The sequence below is a fragment of the Glycine soja genome, chromosome 8, assembly GCF_004193775.1.
Source record: "Glycine soja cultivar W05 chromosome 8, ASM419377v2, whole genome shotgun sequence".
Lineage (NCBI taxonomy): Eukaryota > Viridiplantae > Streptophyta > Magnoliopsida > Fabales > Fabaceae > Glycine > Glycine soja.
The window spans coordinates 5,637,927-5,658,927 of record NC_041009.1 but is presented as its reverse complement, the minus strand read 5'-3'; the positions used below and the strand labels follow the sequence as shown (position 1 = coordinate 5,658,927).

The 21,001-nt window shown below is 33.2% G+C and overlaps 3 protein-coding genes across 7 annotated transcripts; 2 read left to right on the top strand and 1 right to left on the bottom strand.

Annotated features, from left to right (window-relative positions):
• Nucleotides 1–1,991: 1,991 nt before the first annotated feature.
• LOC114421408 lies at nt 1,992–5,926 on the top strand. 2 transcript variants are annotated; one of them, XM_028387305.1, is made up of 4 exons: nt 1,992–2,381; nt 2,468–2,594; nt 4,869–5,031; nt 5,432–5,926. In XM_028387305.1, exons 1-4 carry the CDS (start codon nt 2,154–2,156, stop codon nt 5,652–5,654), a joined length of 741 nt encoding a protein of 246 aa, XP_028243106.1. In that variant the 5' UTR covers nt 1,992–2,153; the 3' UTR covers nt 5,655–5,926. The 2 variants fall into 2 exon arrangements, with proteins under 2 accessions (XP_028243106.1, XP_028243105.1); XM_028387304.1 differs by having other exon boundaries at nt 1,995–2,381; nt 4,863–5,031.
• Nucleotides 5,927–7,955: 2,029 nt separating this feature from the next.
• Nucleotides 7,956–14,858, bottom strand: LOC114421406 (protein LNK1-like). Of its 2 annotated transcripts, none has more exons than XM_028387303.1 (7): nt 14,742–14,858; nt 12,964–13,317; nt 12,503–12,851; nt 10,825–11,514; nt 10,076–10,224; nt 8,394–8,529; nt 7,956–8,302 (listed from the first exon to the last, which is right to left on the bottom strand). In XM_028387303.1, the coding sequence occupies exons 2-7, from the start codon at nt 13,179–13,181 to the stop codon at nt 8,210–8,212; spliced, it is 1,635 nt and encodes a 544-aa protein (XP_028243104.1). In that variant the 5' UTR covers nt 13,182–13,317; nt 14,742–14,858; the 3' UTR covers nt 7,956–8,209. The 2 variants fall into 2 exon arrangements, 1 of the variants encoding a protein (XP_028243104.1); XR_003668531.1 differs by lacking the exon at nt 7,956–8,302 and adding an exon at nt 8,727–8,811 and having other exon boundaries at nt 8,403–8,529.
• Nucleotides 14,859–17,284: 2,426 nt separating this feature from the next.
• Nucleotides 17,285–20,907, top strand: LOC114423121 (adrenodoxin-like protein 2, mitochondrial). 3 transcript variants are annotated; one of them, XM_028389744.1, is made up of 7 exons: nt 17,285–17,434; nt 17,550–17,596; nt 18,557–18,672; nt 19,611–19,717; nt 20,222–20,271; nt 20,390–20,472; nt 20,569–20,907. In XM_028389744.1, the coding sequence occupies exons 1-7, from the start codon at nt 17,377–17,379 to the stop codon at nt 20,681–20,683; spliced, it is 576 nt and encodes a 191-aa protein (XP_028245545.1). In that variant the 5' UTR covers nt 17,285–17,376; the 3' UTR covers nt 20,684–20,907. The 3 variants fall into 3 exon arrangements, with proteins under 3 accessions (XP_028245545.1, XP_028245546.1, XP_028245547.1); XM_028389745.1 differs by having other exon boundaries at nt 17,349–17,434; nt 17,550–17,588; XM_028389746.1 differs by lacking the exon at nt 17,285–17,434 and having other exon boundaries at nt 17,455–17,588.
• The last annotated feature ends 94 nt before the right edge of the window (nt 20,908–21,001 follow it).

The following is a 21,001-nucleotide window of genomic DNA, read 5'->3' as shown; positions in this document are numbered from 1 at the left end:
AATTTTATTTTGTTAAGACATTATTTATTTTATTGATGTAATTGACTAATTATTGAAATTTTATTTACATTTATATTGAACTTAATTTGATTATATTATATTTTTATTAAAATTGAAATTCTTTTAAAATTAGGTTCACAATTAGGTTTACGGATCGACCCGTTTGATTCGTGGGGTCCGCGGGGTGAAGTGGATCAATTTATTTGGTCCGTGTAAGAAGCGGGGCGGACTGACCCGGTCCGCTACCAATGCGGACTTATGCGAGTGGACCTTACACAGGACGGGCCGGCCCGCTTACCCACCCTTATTCATCTTACATCGTTGAAAATATGAAAATAAAAATATTTATTCTTATATTTATTAGAAGATTATTATAAAATATTTAAAGGTATTTTTCATTTCTCAAGAAAATTATATTTTATATTCACCTGATTTTTATTCTAGTGTTAATGGTGAAAAAGTAACATTTGCATTGAAATATGACAAATTATTTTTTAATTTCATCATAAGTTTCATTTTTATTTTTATTTTTCAATTATTATCATAAAACTTAAAAAATATTTTAAGGAACGTTTTAAATTAACCAAACACATTTTTATATATGAGAAAAAAATAAAATTTTTAATTATAATATTTCTGAAGATGTAATTCTTGGGAATGAAAAATAATTCGATAAAACAAATACTCTCAAAATTATTTTTTCTTTATGTATACACAATGATTGAGATTAAATATTATTTTTAAATTAATTATTGTGAAATTCAATGAACTGATACAAATGATAATTTCTTTGCCCATCTAATTGTTAGTAGTTAAGATCTAGAACAATTTTTCACTTCCCCATGGGTGTGCCATGTGTGCTCATGCCCCCATATGCTATTTTCTTTTTTGATGGACGATCCTCTTCAAGAAAAAATCCTCTAGTGCTAAGAGCTAATTAAGTAACTGAAACCCAGTGAAATTATATTATATGTGGTTTCGAACTGTAGAGTAATCCTCTAAGTGGACAATGTAGGTTGTTCTAACATGTTATTGACGTTTTGTTTAATATATTCCTATTAGGTTATCTTTCATTCTACAATTTTTAGACAAATAAATTAAATAAATTGAAGACCCCCTAATGTGTAGAGCAACTAATGCACGAGTTGTTTTCGTTTAATCAAAGATATCGAGAATTAGAGTTTAACGCCTACTTTTGAATTTTTTTTTAATAATTAGCCACCTTATTAGACTTGTTGAGCTTGTTATAACCAAAAATTGTATTTCCATGCAATGTTTTTATTCTTTTCTTTCACACCGGAGGAATCGACAAAAACACGAATCCACCATTCACACTTTTCATAAGCTTGATTTTTAGAACCAATTATTATGGTTAAAAATTCTTTTGCAAACCAACATGTGTCAATTATTCATGTGCGTACCTAAAAAAAATTAAAAACACTAAATACATTACAATATCTAAGGCAGAAACAAACCTAATAAACTAATGTTGTATTGCAGCAAATTTAATCATCCATTTCTTTTTATCCTAGGTAAGCCATTATTTTTTCCAAATGAATACATGATTTTTGACAGTTATTCACAATATTTGTTAAGAAAATGTTTCTTAAAATTATTATACAAGTGTCTAATAAGATAAAATCATTGTGACAGGTTTGATAAAATGTCATCAATTATATACATTAAACCTTTGTAACTAAAGTTTAATGCGCATGTATTAATAAATTTTGGTGTTAATAGTGATATGAGAAAAATTATCATATATAATTAATTTTATATTATCATTCAATCATAAATTATAATTTAAATTATATTTTAAAATAATTATTTATTATCTACAAAACTTTTTATACTCACCAATAATCATTTTCCTCTTATAATTATTATGACTAAAATATACTATTTCACAGAAGAAACAAGTGAAAGTTTTGAAAGATATTCAAGCTTAACCCAGCAAAATGAAAAAACACTAGAAAAAAAAAAAAAAATTGTCCCTGCAATGTTACTAGAAAATAAATAAATCAACGAGTGCCAAATCCGAGACAGTCATATAGCCATGTCCATGGTTGATGTATTGAATTGGGTGAGAACTGAGACTGTAGTGTTACAGCAATAGAGGAGTAGGGTTCGTTCGTTCATTCGAGTCAAACACAATGAGCTTGTCTCTTATTCAAGGCTATTCTTCCGCAGAAGAGGAACAAGACGAAGACCAACCCCAACCCCACAATTCCGACCTCGAAGATTCCGACGACGACGACGCCGCCGCTGGCACCATCACCGCCGCAAACCACCCTTCTCTTGGCGACAGATCCATCTTCGACCACGTTCCGAATCCTCCTTCCGCCTCGGGTCTTCCTTCTGCATTCGATGCTTTCTCCGAAGTAACTAACTTCCATCTCATCCACCCCTCTTGAATTGCTGAATTTGCCCCTTCGTTATTGAATCTTCTGTTGTTGCCCTAACGAAGATTGCAGGACCGCCCCAATTTCTGAACAATAGTGTGGAAGAGTACAAACCTTCAAGAGACGCTGATGAGCAACAAGGGAAGCATGCCAATAGGAGGCGCCGCAAGAACAAGAAGGATTTACCCACAGGTTATATTCATTGCACCATTTTTTTTTTTACTTGGGAATTTTATTTTATTTTGTTTGGTTAATGAGGATTAGGGGAAATTAAGAGCTTAGAAGTAGAATCCCTGTCCTTTTTTATTAAAAAATTATTAATTTCTCTAATATTGAAAAGATTTAAAGTGGAGAATATATAATTTGTAATTTTAAGACCAAGGTATTTCTAAGCTAAGCTGTGGCTTCTTGGTGTAAAAGGGTATGCTTGATTTGGAGGGTAGGTGTAGGTGTTATGTAAGCAAAGCAAGAATTCACTTTGAAGTCTCAAATTTTTTTTTATCAACGTTACATACATTCTGCTATTCATGGGACGCTGGCACTTGGCATTGATTTTTGGGAAGCTTTTCCTTGCATACTTAGAGTTAGATCTGTTATAGTGTACAACTAGAAAGAGTATTCAGTGAATTTGGTGTGGCTATTGACACTTGAATTGCAAATATTTTTCTGGTTTGTCGAGTTGTTACTTGATATTTTGTTAATTCACTCACTTGTATAAGTTCAGCTGTTGAGCCTAATTTTCGGTTGGATTGAAATAAGGATGCATGTGGAGATACAAGGCTGACTTGGTAGTGAAAGGAGAAGGGAGGGGAATAAAGGTTGAGTTTAAATCCTCCTGCTAATAAAAACCAACAAACTAACAAGTAACAACTAACATCGTCGATAAAATAAAAATAAGGAGGCGTGTCCGTGCTATAACCCCGGGTTAATATGGTCATCTATGTGAATGGCAGATATAGTTTCCTGCTGTACAAATGTACAATTGCTTCTAAAGAAAATTGTTTATCGTGTGGATTTAACTTTGTTGACTGGCACATTAATTGATCACTCCAGAAGTCACACAACAACACCAGTCAGTTCCGTAAAAGATGTTGATTTTTAACATGGCATATTATTTGATTGGTGTCCTCTAGTGCAATTTTTGTCATGAATGGTACCGGGATTAAAATTAATAAAATCCTTTTTTATACTAAAAGTTTCTCTATGTTAGTCTTTGGTTTATATAAGTTAGGTTTTAAGGTTAATGATCATCAGATTCAGAACATCAAACTTAAATGTTATATAAAATAGGGCTTCTATTGGGTGCCCATGGACACATATTGGAAAGCATTACATATACCCTATTAAAATGCTTCTAATTACTTAAAAATCAAACATTGAATGATTGTTGTGTTTTCGATATAATAGTTACTTCCTTTTTTAATTAAAACTTGTATTTTTCAACTTCTTGTCATGTGCTGACCCCCCTGTAAAAAATTGAGTGCCCATGGACACATATTGGAAGTAATGATCATCAGATTCAGAACATCAAACTTAAATGTCATAAAATAGGGCTTCTATTGGGTGCCCATTGACACATATTGGAAAGCATTACATATACCCTATTAAAAAGCTTTAAATTACTTAAAAATCAAACATTGAATGATTGTTGTGTTTTCGATATAATAATTACTTCCTTTTTTTAATAAAAACTTGTATTTTTCAACTTCTTATCATGTGCTGATCCCCCTTTAAAAAATTGAGTGTTGAGCCTTCCATCATCAATTGAGAGTTGAGACTTCTGATAATATAAAAAAAATTAAAACAAGTGCCAAGGATTTAGGTAGCTCGACTTTTTTGCTGTTTCTTTGTTTGTTTTTTAAGAAGATACTTATACAGATCAATGTTGTTAAATGGCAGCGCCATGGCCGGTATATCGGAATGGCGTGGCAGATTTTTGCCAACCACCATAGGCAATTTGTGAAGGGAGGCCTGCTATGGCGGTGCCATTGGCCGCAATTGCGTGTCTATATGGCGGAATTTTTGGCCTTCCGCCATCTGCCACTGATAACATTGATATAGATCTTTTCCTAAATAAATCACCCTTTTACATGCACACACAAAAGATAGAAATGTTTCTGATTTTGGCTTTATTTTTTAAAAGAAAACTAAATAAATTAATTGCATGACTGCCTATCAAGTTTGAAAGGCTGTTTCCCTTTCAAAAGGCTTCTGGGTGTTGTTGCTTTAGTTGACATATCTTAAATTCACTTTTACCAGGGAAAACAACTAATGGGCAGTTAAAATCATTTTTTCGTAGGGATTATTACAGTGCTGTGACATGTTAACTCAGCTGGTAATAAAGTGAAGAATCTTCATTTTTTTTTTTTGCTTTTTGCGGGTTTAATCTTGTTCAATAAGTATAGATTTACATTCCCATACATTTTGAAAGACTATTCATTTATGATACATTTCATATAGGTGCAGTGGTAGAGGCAAAACCTCAACTGGTTGGGATTCATGAGCGAGTAAGAAGTGACATCAATGGTAGCCAACCACCAACATCAGCTGCCTTGGGCACATCAGAAGGAGGCAAGCGGGTGCCAACTGCAACAAATCCTAATGCTGAAGATGCTGCAGACCTTTTAAGGTATGCATTATTCCTTATTAAGTAGTGCTGTACGTAGGTCTGTACATAAAATAAAAGCTCCTTTGCGAGTTCACAGTAGGTGATGGAAATAATAACAGTTAATGCACTTAGGAAATGGTATGTTCATGTATCACTAAGTGTCTTGTGAGTTGCATTCGCTTCATATTAGTCTAGTAAACAGTCTCCACTAAGTCTATCTAGGAGTCTATATATATGGATGATTTGCAGAACCTATGTAAGACATTTGCTTGAATAGTAAAGCATTCTCATTTCCTAAATTCTCTCTAAAATATTCAGAGTTCTATCTTCCTCTAAATTCAACAGTTCTACTCTATCTCATATTCATGGATAGATTTTTCTTTTTGCTGCTGGTAGTCTAAGTACTTCACTTTCTCTGCAGAATGTGTTTGCAGTGTGGGATTCCCAAGACCTACTCCAATGCACGCGGAATGGTCTGCCCTGTATGTGGTGATCGCCCTCCAAAGGATGATACAAGCGCAGAATCCAAGAAGAAAGGATCAACTGTCAAAGATAAGGAAAAATCTAAAAGGATGAAGGGTCAATCATCCCATGCAACCTGGAAAAGTGAAACAGAGATGCATCTAAGGCAACAGTTTGATTAGCATTATGTGTTTCCTTGTAGTTACCAGTTACCTGGTAGAATGTGATGTGTTTAGGACTATGCTGTTAAATCAACAAATTAACTTCGTCGTTATCAATGCCAGCAGGTACAAGTTGCTACATATGGCTCTAAAATTATGGTATTATTAGTAGCTGAAGTTAGATTTTTGTTCGATGAGAGAGAAATCTCTCTTGACTCTCTTGAATCTAAACATGACTACTAAATGTCTCTATTGTTTTTATGTGTTGTAATCATACAAGAATTGTTCCTTCAGAAATGCAATTTTTAGGGCATGTTGCATGATTAAAAAAAAACTTAAAAAACATTTTTAAGATGAATTTTAAGAAATATTTCAAAATTCATTTCAATTTTTTAGTTATTTTAAATTATTATATTTTTTAAATTAAAAAAAAAAACAACTGTCCTATTCTTCGTCAAATATTCAAATTATGAAGTTTGTTTGGTGTGTGCATCCTTGCATGTGTGGACATATCACAAGACGAGATTACCATTTAAGTGTATGTTTGGTTTAATTTATTTTTAAAAATAATTATTTATTTTATGACGATATTTAAGGTGGATCACTTTTACAAGTGATCCAATGTGCACCACTAATAATAACTTAGATAAACCTTTGGTGCAAAGTCGTCTTATATACCATCTGTACTGTACCTATACCCTTCTTTCTCCTGTAGTCCTCCACGTCTCCGGCCACTCTTCCCCCACCTCCGACGACTCCGTCGAGACGCACCCATCACCACCCACAAACAGCGCCCTCAGTACTAAAAACTTTATCCTTCCTATTCTTCCTCCTTCTCCGCCCACTCTTCCACCGCCCCCAAACGCTACAGGCAGCGCTCCTTCCCCAAAATCAGATCCAAGATTGTTTTAGATGAAACAAAACAACAAATCAGATTCATAAAAGCAGTGATGGAAATCAGATGGAGAAGCCATACTCAAATTCAGAAAGCAATTTCAAAATTAATAACAGAGAAGAACATTCAAGCCATCAAAATTAAGATGCAACCCAATTCAAAGTTAAAGAAATTGCACAACACAATCAACTGAAAGAAATTGTGGTTCGGAAAAAAAAATAATGTACAAAGATTCCAATAAGAACCACTCCTTTACAATTCAACACACAAAATTTCTATTCCTTTCTCAATCACCGTAGGGAGTATTGTGCCATCATGTTTGCATTCAAAGAAAACATTGGTAGGGAAAAGTGGGTTTTTATGTTAGGGAAATTGGAGAGAGACTGTGGTTTGTGTATCTTTGAAGAAAGGGTCGGAATTTGCATGCAACCCGGCGTGGGGTTCAGTGGAGTTCTTCTCTGCTCCACATTCTTTTACCATCGGTGGGGGTGTGGAATTTGGGGATGAAGGCGGAGAGGGAAGTGGAGGAGGGTTGGAGGGAGACGGCGACGTTTGTGGGCGGTGGTGGGTGCGTCTCGACAGAGCCACCGGAGGCGGTGGAAGAGTGGTCGGAGAAGGAAGAAAAGTAAGAATGATGAAGTTTCGGTACAGAGGCTGTATAATAAGACTCTGCATCATAAATTAATCTAGAGTCATTATTAGTTGTGCATAGTGATCCACCTTAGACATCCTCTTATTCTATCAGTTTTCTGAGAGAATATTTAAAATATGAATTTTTCTTTCCAAATTTAATCTTTAACGTACAAGCTATTAAGAGGATTAAAAGTAGTTGACATAGACGAAAGCTGTGCAGGCAATTTATATATAGGTCAGTTGAAGTGAAATTGAGAACTTATCATTGGCCAAAATGCAGTGCCTAAATACGAGATTTGGATTGTTTATAAAAATCTAAATACGAAATGCAAAAAAATGGATGCTATTTTTGAATTTACTCCCCCTATCTTGGAATAACTGTTATTTCGTTTTATTTATAAATTATGTCATTTTATAATATAAAAAATATTTATTATTTTTTTTCAATTTTATCCTTCCCCCTTCTATTAGGGGCTGTATAGTAAAATTAAATTTCTTTTTTGGCAGATGAGTTATTAATTTATTTATTTATTGTAAATAGCAAATGAGTTATTAATTTATTTATTTTTTGTGAATAACAGATCAGTTATTAATAATATATTATTTCAAGAAAAGGATAATTTGTTCGAAAGAATCAAAATAGAAAACCAACTAAGATGAATTTACGATAATTCATAATCAACTAAGATGATAAAGTCTCATTATAGTCTCTTTTTTTTAATCCGTGAAAATTGAAGATAATATTATAAAATTTACGATAATTCATAATCAACTAAGATGAATTTCTTTACTGATAAATAAAAGAAACCTACACTAGAAAATTATATCTTTCAGTTTCACGTGAAAAAAATCTCATACGCTCCCTTTATATTGATGATCAGCCCCATTTATGCACCAATAAAATGGTATCGGATGCAAAAAAATGAATCACTAACAAAGGGATCTGAGCAAGTCTCCGAATAATTATACATCATATATGATATGATACAATGACTAACTTTAAAATAAGACGTAAGACATTGTTTCTCTTTTCAGAAGATGTTACCCTTTAAGACGACTTTTCTAATCCAGTAGAAGATTCTTCCTGAAAAACCTGTTTCTCAGTCACTTCTACTGCTGGATTGATCACCGATCCATGTAACTGTCAGTTAAACCAGAAAATGAGACTACCAACAAAAAACAATTTATCTACTTTGTTAGTTAAAGCATGTTAACAATTGATTAAAGAATACCATGGAACTGGATTTGAAAGGTAAAGGATCATTATGGGGCAACATTGATGGATCTGAAGGCCTGTGAAACAGTAAGTGTGCTATAGTTCGATCGATGGGATTCGTATCAGTTTCAATATTCATGAATCCCGTACACCTGAAGATGTTATAAAAAAGATTAATAGATAAAAATCGTATTTCTACAGATATTAATACTGGATAGGAGCTAAGAACAAAGAACAAAGAACGGAGGGAAAACATAAAATTGTGTTCTTCCTCTCCTTTCTATTAAGAAACTTCATTGTCCATCGTAACAATAAAAAAAAATTATATATTTTTTTAAATATAACTCACATCCTAAGACGAACTTCCAAGTTCAAGATAGGTTGCAGAATATTTCAAGTGAAAGGAAGAGCAGAAGTTTCAAATAAATGCAAACCTGGATGTTTTAAAAGGCTCCAATTAATTCACATTTAAATTTTAACCAGAGAAAAATAAAACAAAACTTGAAGGAACAATTTCTGAATATTATTACTTTATACATAAAGATGTGCAAAGCATCAAATTGTAAAGGCTAAGCATAAGTTAAGCAGATTAGTCACTTTCTAAAGTAAGACTAAAAATTTGGTAATTAAAAATAGGCATTAATTTAAAATACCTACAACACAACCAATATGAGATTGTTAAAACTTAAAACACTCCCCTTACTGGTGAGTGGCTATTTATCATTCCTAACATGCCAGTGAGATTCCTAATAGCATATGATACCAAATATGGTCTGGTAGTGCCAGATATATCAACTTAACTACTTACTAACATCTAGTATTGAGCTCTGTCAATCTTGAGACTTTTTATATCATCTCCCATATTCCATTCTTCTACAACGCACTCATTTAAAACCCGGTACTTTTACGTCAATGCTACCTGTACTATTGTTGGGATTCAAATCAATGGTTGAAATGAAGTTCTAGTGATGTAAGGAAAAGTTTTTAAAAGAAACAAACTAGGAAAAAAGATGCAAGGCTCTGTTCCTTTTTCTTAGCGCAATAGGTAAGACATTTGAGTCGAGACTACAAGAATATTTCAGCTGTGTGCCAAAATGTCTGTAATCGATATAAACTTGGGTTGAGAAATTCTTATGCTCAATGTAAGTTTCTGTTTGATATAATTTAGCTTATAAAAAAAATTACAAGAATATTTAAAGCATTAAATTCAGGAAAAAGAGAGCATGTGCCTTCAGCATTTACCATAGGTTCAAACACTTGAAGTTATTTGGCCAGAACAGTGTTTTCATATTATGATATACCAATTTGGGTGTATCTACCTAGGCCGTAGCCAATTAAGGTGGTTAAATTTTCCATGCCTTGAAAAGGGGGTGGGAGGGAAAGGGCAGCATGGATATACTGTAATAAAGGTTTTATGTAACAACATATGTTAACTCACAATACTGTCCTTTCACATAAAAATATTTTATTTTCCGTTTCATGAATATTTCACTTTTCACATGTCCATATATAAACCTGATGACTAAAAATTAAAAAGAATATATTATGTGTTTGAGTACATTAAAAGTGGCATATAAGCAAACAACAAGCCTACTCAAAATTACGTCGCACCAGCATTGCATTGTGTCTATGGGGGTTGCCTAGAAGTCAAGACCCAAGAGAAATATCAATTTGAACAAGAAATCAATGGAGTGATACCTGTTTGAGTCCTGTATCATTACTGCTTTGCAGGCTTCAACATCATCACCAATTTGACCACTTGCATTGGTATCATTATGTCTTTGCTCAGCACTTTTAGCCAAGCGGTATAGACTGTCCCTTATGCATAGTTTAGTTCTAATATCCAACTGCAACCAAGTGAACTTTACGTTATGGAAAGTATTTTTTAATCAATTGATAAATAGATTTCCAGCGATAAGGATACATAAGCATTAACTTTCTTAGCATCACAACATAGGTTTAGTTCCTCTAGAATGAGGGGTGTACTGAAGAATAAATAGTGCAAAGTAATAACTGTTGATTGGGAAATCATGAGAATAAATTTAACAATAGTTTGTTAAACATGTGCATGTAGTTTATCTCAAACACAGCCATTGATTTTCTAATCAAAGGTTATAACTCGATACTTTTCCCTTTAACGTGCATTCTAATTTTTGAAAAACCAAATCCCACTGCATGAAAATTTTCAGATAAAAAAGAGCCAGATCCCAGGATTTTGGTTGACACTGGCAGCTACCTTCCTATCATACGGTGTTTCAGTAGCACCAAATTTACAACATTTATACGGCCAAGCAAAATTGGAGATGTTATGTTAACACAGCCCCGGCAAGAAAATCCATCATGATGAATAAACCAAAATTAGCCAGTTGCTGGTAAGTTAATTTTGATTTCATAGTCCAAGAAAATAATACAGAATCAAACTTTAACATTGCAAAATATTAAAATACCTGATCCATGACCTGTTGCAGTTGGCGAAAGCTAGTTGCTTCAAGTGAGGCTTCGTCCAGTGCAGAGCTCATAGATGAGCTTTCCTGCACATTTGATGAGTCTATTTCTTGTGAAAATCTTATGCTAATTTCTCCGACTTCACTATGGCCTTCATTCTCATTTTCAAACTGATGGCCTACCTTCTGAGCTGAACCTGGACTTTTGAATGGCACGGGATTTTCCATATTTTCACTTTTAAACCTTGGACTTATTAGCTGTGCATCGTGGCAAAAATATAAATTTTCTCTCTCATCTTTTGTTGTCAAGGAAACAGCATCCAAATTATGAGCATGAGAACTCTCCATGTTTGATGCAAATGACGATTCTTTAAAAGAAGGAGATGGATGTCCATCATGTTCAGACCTAGATCCAGACAAGGTTGCAAAGAGGGAAGTGTAATTAGAAGTATGACAATAGTCTGGGTCCATCAGGTCAGTTTGTATCTGTATATTTCCTAAAGAATTAGAATCCATGTCTGGTCTGTGTTTGTGGATGCTATCCTGTGAAGTGACCCCACTGGAAGAGGCTCCAAAAGATTGCTTCAGATTTACATATTGCTCCACTTGAGCATAAGGAAGATCAGAATCAGCATGTTCTAAGTAGCCAGTTTTTCTCTTTCCTGCGGATGTTTTTGACAGGTTTCCTTGCATCTGTCATATAAAGAGGCTGTTTGTGATATCCAGATTAAGAGACAAATTATTTGTTTAAGTTCACCTGAATTAAATAGACTGGCCAGTCAGATTTGTTCACTATTACTAAAAACCATATGTCAGATGAATGCAACAGATCACTCAAAGAATTAAGCAGCTGAAATTGAGTATTGCCTACTGGTCAAGGCCAGTTTTCCATTATTGAAAAACACAATTTACATCAAACAAAATAAGTAACTACTTGATTCCCTTTGTTGCACACTTATTATTGGTTACAACTCAAATTAGGATACAAATTCCTAGAACATGAATATAAACTAAAATGTTTAGGGATTTCAATTTCTATAGAATATCAATTCCTAAAATTGTGGACAAGCCTTGGTGCAACGGTAAAGTTGAGCCTTGGTGACCAATTGGTCATGGGTTCAAATCCGGAAATAGCCTCTTTGCATACGCAAGGGTAAGGCTGCACGCAATGACCCTCCTCCATACCTTTGCATAGCGAGGAGCCTTCTGGGTTCTAGCACTGACATACGTTAGTTTTATCAATTCCTAAAATTATGTTTTAGGAGTCAACGATGATAGAAATATATTTGAGTTTATACAGTATAAACCTTTTTTGAAGTGGTAATTCTATGAAGAAGCTATTTGAATATCCACTGAATTGAATTTGAGTACATAAATACTGACATTAAAGCATTGAATTGCCGAATACAGTCAGGTCTAGTGCCTACATCATAGCATTTTCATAATATCAGACTTCAATTACTAAATTCAATGGCATTAATACTTTCACAAGGTTAGAGGCAAATATCAAACTTATTGCGTTATATGCCTTTGAGGGGTCAATTTTATGAGTATATGTTTGTCTCCATGTGTGTATTTTGATAAAAGAATCCACAGAGAATTGTCACAACATAATTTCAAATTCAGAACCTCAACCCAATTTGAAAATCAAAATAGCAAAAAAAAATGAGGGGTAGCCAACCTTTAGTTTCGCCATCAAGTCATCTGCATTACCAGATTTCATGGCTGATTCATCGAATGTTGATAGTGAAGAAGGAATTCCATCATGATTGGCATTCGTTGGAGACCTCAATTTTTTATCAATAGGAGATGCTTTAACGTTCCCGTCATTAATTGGCAGACCTTCCATGTTTTCATTTGTGTCTATATTATAATCAGATATACTTTTCAACGGACTTGCTTCAGCAGATGAAAACTTGAACGCAGACTTCAATGCATCATCAGATCCTTCAGTTCCTTGCGAAGACCGGAGCCAGCAGAACTCCTCTTCATTATTGAGGCTCCCCATTCCAAATGTCAAGTCACAGCTTCTGCAATTTTAAAAATAAGATTTAGATAGTTATGGTGATAATGATGAATTGATTAGCATATCATTCAAAGTGAATGGTGAAAATACTTCAGTCACATAGGAGAATTTCTTACAACATCATCCTATCAACATCTTCAAAGTTTCCGATATCGAGCCACCCATCATTATCAAGAAAGCTGAGTTCATTGTCGGTTTGAGATATGTGATTGATTGAATATTGAGACACACTGTCATCCTCCACCACACACTTGTCTCCTAAGATGGTATCATCAGCACAAAGCTCACTACTACTAGAATCTACTTTGCTGCTCTTCAAACAATGATCAGACATCCTTGTATTATCTGATGTTAGTTAGGTTTTTATGTTCTTTGCATGAGCCACTATCACATGGAGAAAACAGATCTTCAGGTTTATTAGCCTTCTTTGTTCTCTCTTTCTGGTTCAGATTTAGCAAGTCCTCCCTACCCTGAGACATAATGTAACATCAAGACAGATAATTAGAAGATTAAATAAGATAACCTGGCATCAAAGGACATAATAATTAATCCTCACAAAACATATCATCAAACCTAATAAATAGTGTAACAAAAAAGGTGATAATCATTTCAGAGATTTCAATAACTTACATAGAGAGGTAAAACAAAGTGATGCAAGTAGAATGGAAGAAAAATATTTTTCCTTTAATGACAATATTGAGTAAATATATTGTTAATATTCCCTGGAAATGATTGTCATATCATACCAGACAACATAGGTTGCCTGGTATGATATGAAAATATATTTTTCCTTTAATGACATCATTGTTCATCATCAGTATAATCTTGTCCAATTAGGAGAGTTCAGTTCAAACAGAAGGAATTTGTCAAATAGTTCAATTAAGTGCATGTTAGGAGATCCATTGGGAAGCCTGCGAACAGATGCTCACCAACGGATCTCCCCCCCTCCTTCTACGTACAGCCGTTGGATGGGCCTTGTAATGCATGCTGCCTCAAACCCAACGAGAAAACAAATGTAGTCTAAATCCTCTACCCCTTTTCAGTCGAAGAAACACTATAGCCTTAACTTTTGGTACTTTACAAAACAGGACCCAAACTGTTCCTATTTCAACACCCCTACAAACATAAAGATGCTTGTCATTCCTAATGATGCCAACTTAGCTTTGACCAATAACAAATGTGTTTAACAGAACAACAAATTAGCCGGGGAGATTTATATAACCATATCTATGCCCTATCATCATATGCTATAACCAAACATAGGTGACCATGTCATTTGCCTATAAATCACATTCCCTTTCTCATGAAAGAAGCCCCTCATAGCAATCATAACTATCCTCTTTTGTTTTGAACAACCAGAACCCTCAAAATCCCAGAAAGCTGAATTTCTACTCATTTATGATCTTATACCACAATATTTTCCAGTAAGATACACCACAATAAATTCCCAAAAATAAAACACAAACAAAAGAGGCAAACGCTAAAAGTTGAAGATCTAGAACGTAGAAGCTCATCCCAAGCTCAAGTTCACAATAGACAGCGAATTTAAATAGAAGAAATTTCTTTGGCAACAAATTATAGCACCAACTCTATTGCTATGCCACATCATTAATAAAATAAAATCACAAAAACTAAACTATGCAACCATTACTGGCCTGTTGCCAGAAGAAAAAAAATGGGAAAAAAAATCACAAAGCATATCATAAATCAAAAACAGACAAATAGCAACTCTATTCCAAACCTTAAATTACATAAATCAAAGAAATTAAAAAAAAAAAAAAAAAGCTACGGAACTAGAAGAAAAGAAAAAACAGAAATTAGAACTATTTTAGCATCCACATCCAGCTAAGCCAGGGGTAATCAGAGAACCAAATTTTCGGAGTTTTCTGTTCACCTCTGCGGTTGGGATTTCTAGGACTTTCCAGAGGCTTCTTTTTCCGTCGAACTCAACTCTGGGGCACAAGTTTTCCTTTTTTTCTTTAATTAATATTTTATTTTATGTTATGTTATTTGGAATTGCAGCGAAAGGTATCGCGCAGAGATCGACACGTGGACATCAAACTCTGAGTTCGTGGATGGGAGGTAGGCACTGAGATCTGATCAGTTCCTGCGTTTCTATTCGTCCACGTACCCTTCTCCATTGGTAACAAAACTCCGTACTAGACTCCGCACGTGCCGTCTTCCTCATTCGTTCTTCACTCTGTTTTTTTCTCCATGTAGAATATTTTATTATTATACTATTTCTTTTATTTATCCACTCTGTTTATTCCTCGTGATGGAATGGAAATAGAATTTTTTTTTTTATTAGTTTAAATACATTTTTCTTTTCCCTGGTATTCTTCTCATTTTCGTCATTCAATTTTTTTTCGTTAAACCTTTTATTTTATTTTATGAGTGCATGCTGCATTAAGTTATTAATAAAATCGCCACTTGGATGTTGGAAGTTGAAAGATATTTCATTCCTTTTTCTCAACCTTTGAAACCGCCTAGTGTGATGATGTCTATCATTCAATATACTATATGATTGGGTCATCTGTTTCGAAAAGATAAATACGAAAATCGAACAAATTATTTGGGAGGAGTGAGGGCAATACTCTATTGATCAAAATTCATTAAAAAATATTAATTTTGACAAATTTTACTTCTAAATCAATAAAGAGTAATTAAATGAGAAATAAAATCTATCACAATTAGAGATTCTAAAAAAATCATCTAGAAATAAAGAGAAATTTAAAAATAGTGAGAAAAAATATTTCTAGTATTTCTCTTTATGATTTGATTTGAATTTATAGTGAAAAGAATTGGTTAATCATACCAATCTAAATAAAATTTATTGATTGATTTAGATGATTGGATTGGTCAAGTTAACTTAATTTGATTTGATAAATATTTTAAACTTTACAAAGATTGAGTGATACCAAAAATGAGTGGAACATGACAAATTAATCCATTTAACTCATCAAAACAAGTTTGGATTAGATTATGTGTTTGGATGCTTTAGTTAATAAAATAACCTAGCTCACATAGCTAGTGGATTCAACTAGTCAAAACCATAGATTAAATTGAGTTGTGTGTTGCTGGGTTGAGTTTTTTTTTTTTAATGTTTTGATGGATTGTTTGATTAAATATGATTTTGTTTGACATGATGTTTGGTGGATTACATTATGAATTTCATTTATTTTTCTCTACATTACATTTATTTAACTATTGATAATAACTTAAAGAAACATGTATGGGACAATTTAGCAGGATGAGATTCTTATGATTGTGATATTGAGTCAGTTGGTTTAAACTTTTAAAAAATAATTTTAAAATAATTTTTTTATATGAACGTTTATTTAAGAAGCAAATAGAATTTATTTTTAAATAAGCAAAAAACTATTTTTTTTAAACAAACAGTTTACACAAACACACTTAAAAATAAAATTATTAAAATAATCATCTATTTCAAAAAAAAAATTAAACAAACTAGTCCATTATGTTTAAATTATTTATTTGAAATATCATCTTAATTAAGAATCACCCATTTTTTTAATAACTTTTTGTGTTTAATTCTGGCATATTAAACCAACCCCACCCACAATCTTTAGGAATAAATTGTGACATTTTCAATCTAATATAAAAAATGAATCCAATTTAACCCAACATATTTGTATGCCAGTTTCAGACAAGTTAAATTAATCCATTTTCACATCTCTACAAAGATCTGACTCTGGATCCAAATATGAAAAAATGATTTATAAAAGGAGCTTTCAAGCATATTCACGTCAAGAAAGATGTTTTTGAATGGGGTTTTTTATACGAGATCAATTTTAGATTTTTTGCATAGGATGTTACCATCTGTCTTGGTTAGGAAATATTCCTCAGTCTTCCATTTGCTCGATGGGGAAAATCTCATGGAAAAATAAAAAGGAAACAATTTTAGTACTTCTTCAACGAAAATAAATTGTTGCTTTAATGAAATCAATTATTTTTTATTTATTAACGTTCAACAATTTGTTTCCTTTTTCCAATTATTTTTTATTAGATTTAATTAAAGCAATAAAAGTGACATGATAAAACATAATTGATTGTCTGTGTATAAGATATTTTATATTGACTGTGTATGGACATTTTTTCTTTCTCTAACTAAAATGAATAAGTTGTTTGTTGTGCATAATTTCATGGTTGGGCTTTTGGACTTCAAGTGATTGGACTTTTGAAGCGTTCAAGAAGTGGGTGTTGCTATTGGCTACTCCCTGAAATATACAAAGAAATCAATTTTTTGTGATACATTAGACAACCAAATGATAATTTCGTTGTATTGAGGGAGTGTAAAAAATGGTTAACGATTTTATATATTTTATTCAATGAAATCAGGATTCGGATAAAAAAAAAAGGTCAGTGGTGCCTTGTTTTGTCTGGTTTCTCTTGCCTGTTAGAGTTAATTTTTCAAATTACATATTTTTTTTGTCTTTTTTTAATATATCAATTTATTTATTTTTTTCCTCTGCAATTTTAGGGTTTCTTAAACCCTGCCTAAAATCACAATGCTAAATTCCAAACTAGCTAGAGTCGGAGCTTCGATCGCTAAACACCTCTACACAAGTACTTCTTCTTCTACTTATTAATATTCTCCCATAGTTCATAGCATGAATTGTATTGAACATATTCTACTAATTTTATTCTTCTTTTTTGTATTTGACATCCTTGCGTGGAGTAGTTGGATATATTCGAAGCGCAAGATATCATTACAAGCAACCTACGGTGGTTAGTCATTAAATGAAATTATAATTTGAGTATTCAATTTCTGTCAAGTTTGACAATCTGGACCAGCTACATTTGTTTTTAATCGTTGTATTAAACTATTAATTAATTGCGGTTTCCAAATTGTATTATTGCTTTTTACGATCTCAAATAGATAGAAACAAATAAGTTTATTTGCTTGATGGATGTTAGCATGGGAGACAGACACTAGTCTGAGATTTTTAGCTTTGTTCGAAAGAGAATCTGGATGTAATCTGTAGTTTAGTTTTTTTTTTATTATTATTATTGTCTTGTGAAAAGGTGAGTGTTCGTGTTTTTGAAGTGTGATGCGACCTGTTCTTTGATGAAATAAGTACTATTAAATACGGGGGAGTATGATAATGGCATTAACCTTTCCCATCAGTATAAGGGACTCTCTCCACTCTTTAGCTAAAATAGCCAACAAGTTTGTGGTTAGCAGAGGATTGGAAAAAATGGACCCCAACCTGTGCAGTGTTTTTCTCTATTTCTGATTCTGACTGTTCTGAAGATGTAGATAAATTTAACATTGTTTTACAGTTTTTTCTACAAGCTTATTGGTTGGTTTCTTATATTGATCTTAATAGGTAGGTAATTCTAGAAGGGATTTGGTTGTCTCTGGATTCTTGGACAGACCAAAATTAGCATTTAGTAAACCCAAACCCAGAAATCTGGAAGTCTTTCTATCAAAATTAGTTACTAGATTGGAGTGAGGAGAGATTATATTACCGAGGGTTTTATAATAATTGGCATTCTAAGTATTTGTCAAATTCGCAACTATGTGGGCAAATGCTTGTGCAATCCAAATTTAGAAATTCTGTGCCCATTTATTTGGTTTAGGATTACTGGAGAAATTGTTTTATTAAAGTTTTACTTTCTTGCAGCATTGGTTTATGCTTATCTCTGTTTTTATGAGTAATTATTTTGTGCTTTCTTTTAAAATAGTTTCAACAGCATTCATTTACTAAGTTATACAAGGGAGCCATGATAGAAAAGCAAAATTTCCTTTCAACAATGACTACTAACAACACTACTGAGGAAGGGAGTGAACAAGAACAAATGTAAGTTCTTTTAATTTGAGATGACAGATTTTTTGGACTATGCGATCCTTTTATAAATATGTCACATAGCATATAGATCATTTCTCCATTGTTTGGTGAAGATTATAGGCTCTTAAAAAATAACCATTTAGTATAAAACACCCATGCAAAATTTGGTAATTTTGACAGGCAACACTTTGCAGACTAGATGTTAACTGCTGATTTCTTGTTTCTAGCTAAGCATGATTTGGTCATTGAACCTAGATAAGTGGTTGTTGAGAGTACAATCTATAAGTTCAGTTGCTATGTAGCTAATTTATCATACAGCATATGCAATATTTTGATCCCCCCAAAACGGAAGACTTAAGAGCTGACATTATGTACTTGAGCTTGTTGGAAATTTACTTCTATATATTTTTCTTCTAATGATTAAATTTTTTAAGGTAGTTGAGAACTTCAAAATGTAGAGAATGTTAATGTTAATGTCAGGTGAATATTGAGTTTAGCACTCCTCTAAGATTTCATGTTGTCTACCATGGGTGTATGATATGATATCTGAACAGGAGTTAGGTTGCTGCTTGACATTGATACTTTAACAAAAATGGCAAGAATAGCAAAATCTTTAAGCCTCAGTTGTTGCAGTAGGTCATATTTCCTTGAATAATCGACCTGCTTATTAAATGCTAACCTACATATCAGTGATCAGTTTCCCTTGAGACAGAATGCACAACTACTATTGTACCTTGCTTATATCATGTGAGTTTACAACAACAACAACAACAACGCCTTATCCCACTAGGTGGGGTCGGCTACATGGATCAACTTCCGCCATAATGTTCTATCAAGTACCATACTTCTATCCAAACCATTAATTTCGAGATCCTATCATGTGAGTTTATTAAAAAAAAAAATGCACAGTTGTCATTCTGCTCCTTACTTTTTGAGGCAACATTATGCAGGATATCTGTAACTTTTATTGACAAGGATGGTGAGGAGAAGCATATCAAAGTCCCTGTTGGAATGTCTATGTTAGAAGCAGCTCATGAAAACGACATTGAACTAGAAGGCAAGAGCTTTGATTTTAGAATTCTATTACTTCGCCTCAAGATTTTGGTATTCTGAATACTGCTCTGTTTTTTTTCTTTTAAATGTTTGACATAGCACGTTTGTTATATTTGATCCCCATCTAGCCACCCCACCTATTGGGATAATCTTTTTTGTTTTTTGCTGTTACTTTTGCTAGAATCACTTTTCATTGTGGTAGTTTGTTTTGGGTGTTGCCTTTGCTTAGGAAAAAGCTCCCCGAAAATGAGACTGTTTTTAATGGGTTTAGACTCACTACACTTTTAAATCAAATGAAGGCTGAATACACTTTTACTTGCCTACTCTAGAGACAAGTTCACTTGAGAAGAACATTGTCTTCTTTCTTCTTTGCTTATGAAGTTATGCTGGATATGCTGACCCATCTCGTGTGCCACATAATATTTCAATTTGCTCATAGCATATTCATTATTGATTTAGCTTACTTGTCCTTTTGCCTAAGCTGATTTCTTACTTGATGTTATTGCAGGAGCATGTGAAGGCTCGATTGCGTGTTCAACTTGCCATGTTATAGTCACGGTACATCACGAGTGATCTGATCTATGTAGTGAAATGTTGCTTGAAATTAACTTTATTTAATTTTTTTGAAATACCATTTTCCATTTACAAGAGGGTTGAATTACTGAATTTTGTGCAGGACTTGGAACAATACAATAAATTGGAAGATCCAACTGATGAGGAAAATGACATGTTGGATCTAGCTTTTGGGCTTACTGAAACGTGAGTTTCCTGTCCATGAACTTAGGATTTGAAATTTTGGTTTTCCGTTTTTGTCCCCCTCAAATTCGACCTTGACTAATTTTGGGAACTATGCAGATCACGTCTGGGTTGCCAAGTGATTGCAAAACCTGAACTTGATGGAATTCGTTTAGCTATTCCTGCTGCCACTCGGAACTTCGCTGTTGATGGTTATGTGCCGAAACCACATTGAGTCATTTTTTTGGGTTCAATGCAAAGAGTGCCGCTTTCAGTTTTGTATCCTTACCGATTTAGATAAATTAGCATTTATTGATATCATAGGCATTATTTTTGTATTTTCCGTGTTCACGGAGCACCTCTATATATATATATATATAAAGAGATCATGTTGTAATTTTGGACGGGCTACACTTTTGCATGTCAATAAATTACTTGTACTGTGTTATTTTTTTTTAACCAATAATAAGGGTATTTTTGCTGGTTTGTTTCTGCCTTTTTTTTCTTCCGATTTTTTAAAATAAAAATAACGTAAAACAAAATGATATTATTA

Bases quoted from the DNA above. Each gene is read 5' to 3' on its own strand.
- LOC114421408 (XM_028387304.1), top strand. From the start codon at position 2,154: ATGAGCTTGTCTCTTATTCAAGGCTATTCTTCCGCAGAAGAGGAACAA. The intron at 2,382-2,467 runs GTAACTAACTTC...GCCCTAACGAAG, and splicing joins CATTCGATGCTTTCTCCGAA to ATTGCAGGACCGCCCCAATT. The intron at 5,032-5,431 runs GTATGCATTATT...CTTTCTCTGCAG, and splicing joins GATGCTGCAGACCTTTTAAG to AATGTGTTTGCAGTGTGGGA.
- LOC114423121 (XM_028389744.1), top strand. From the start codon at position 17,377: ATGCTAAATTCCAAACTAGCTAGAGTCGGAGCTTCGATCGCTAAACAC. The intron at 17,597-18,556 runs GTTAGTCATTAA...CTTTTAAAATAG, and splicing joins ATTACAAGCAACCTACGGTG to TTTCAACAGCATTCATTTAC. The intron at 18,673-19,610 runs GTAAGTTCTTTT...AACATTATGCAG, and splicing joins GGGAGTGAACAAGAACAAAT to GATATCTGTAACTTTTATTG.
- LOC114421406 (XM_028387303.1), bottom strand. From the start codon at position 13,181: ATGTCTGATCATTGTTTGAAGAGCAGCAAAGTAGATTCTAGTAGTAGT. The intron at 10,225-10,824 runs GTATTTTAATAT...ACTTGGTTGCAG, and splicing joins TGCAACAGGTCATGGATCAG to TTGGATATTAGAACTAAACT. The intron at 8,530-10,075 runs GTATCACTCCAT...TAACATCTTCAG, and splicing joins ATGATACAGGACTCAAACAG to GTGTACGGGATTCATGAATA.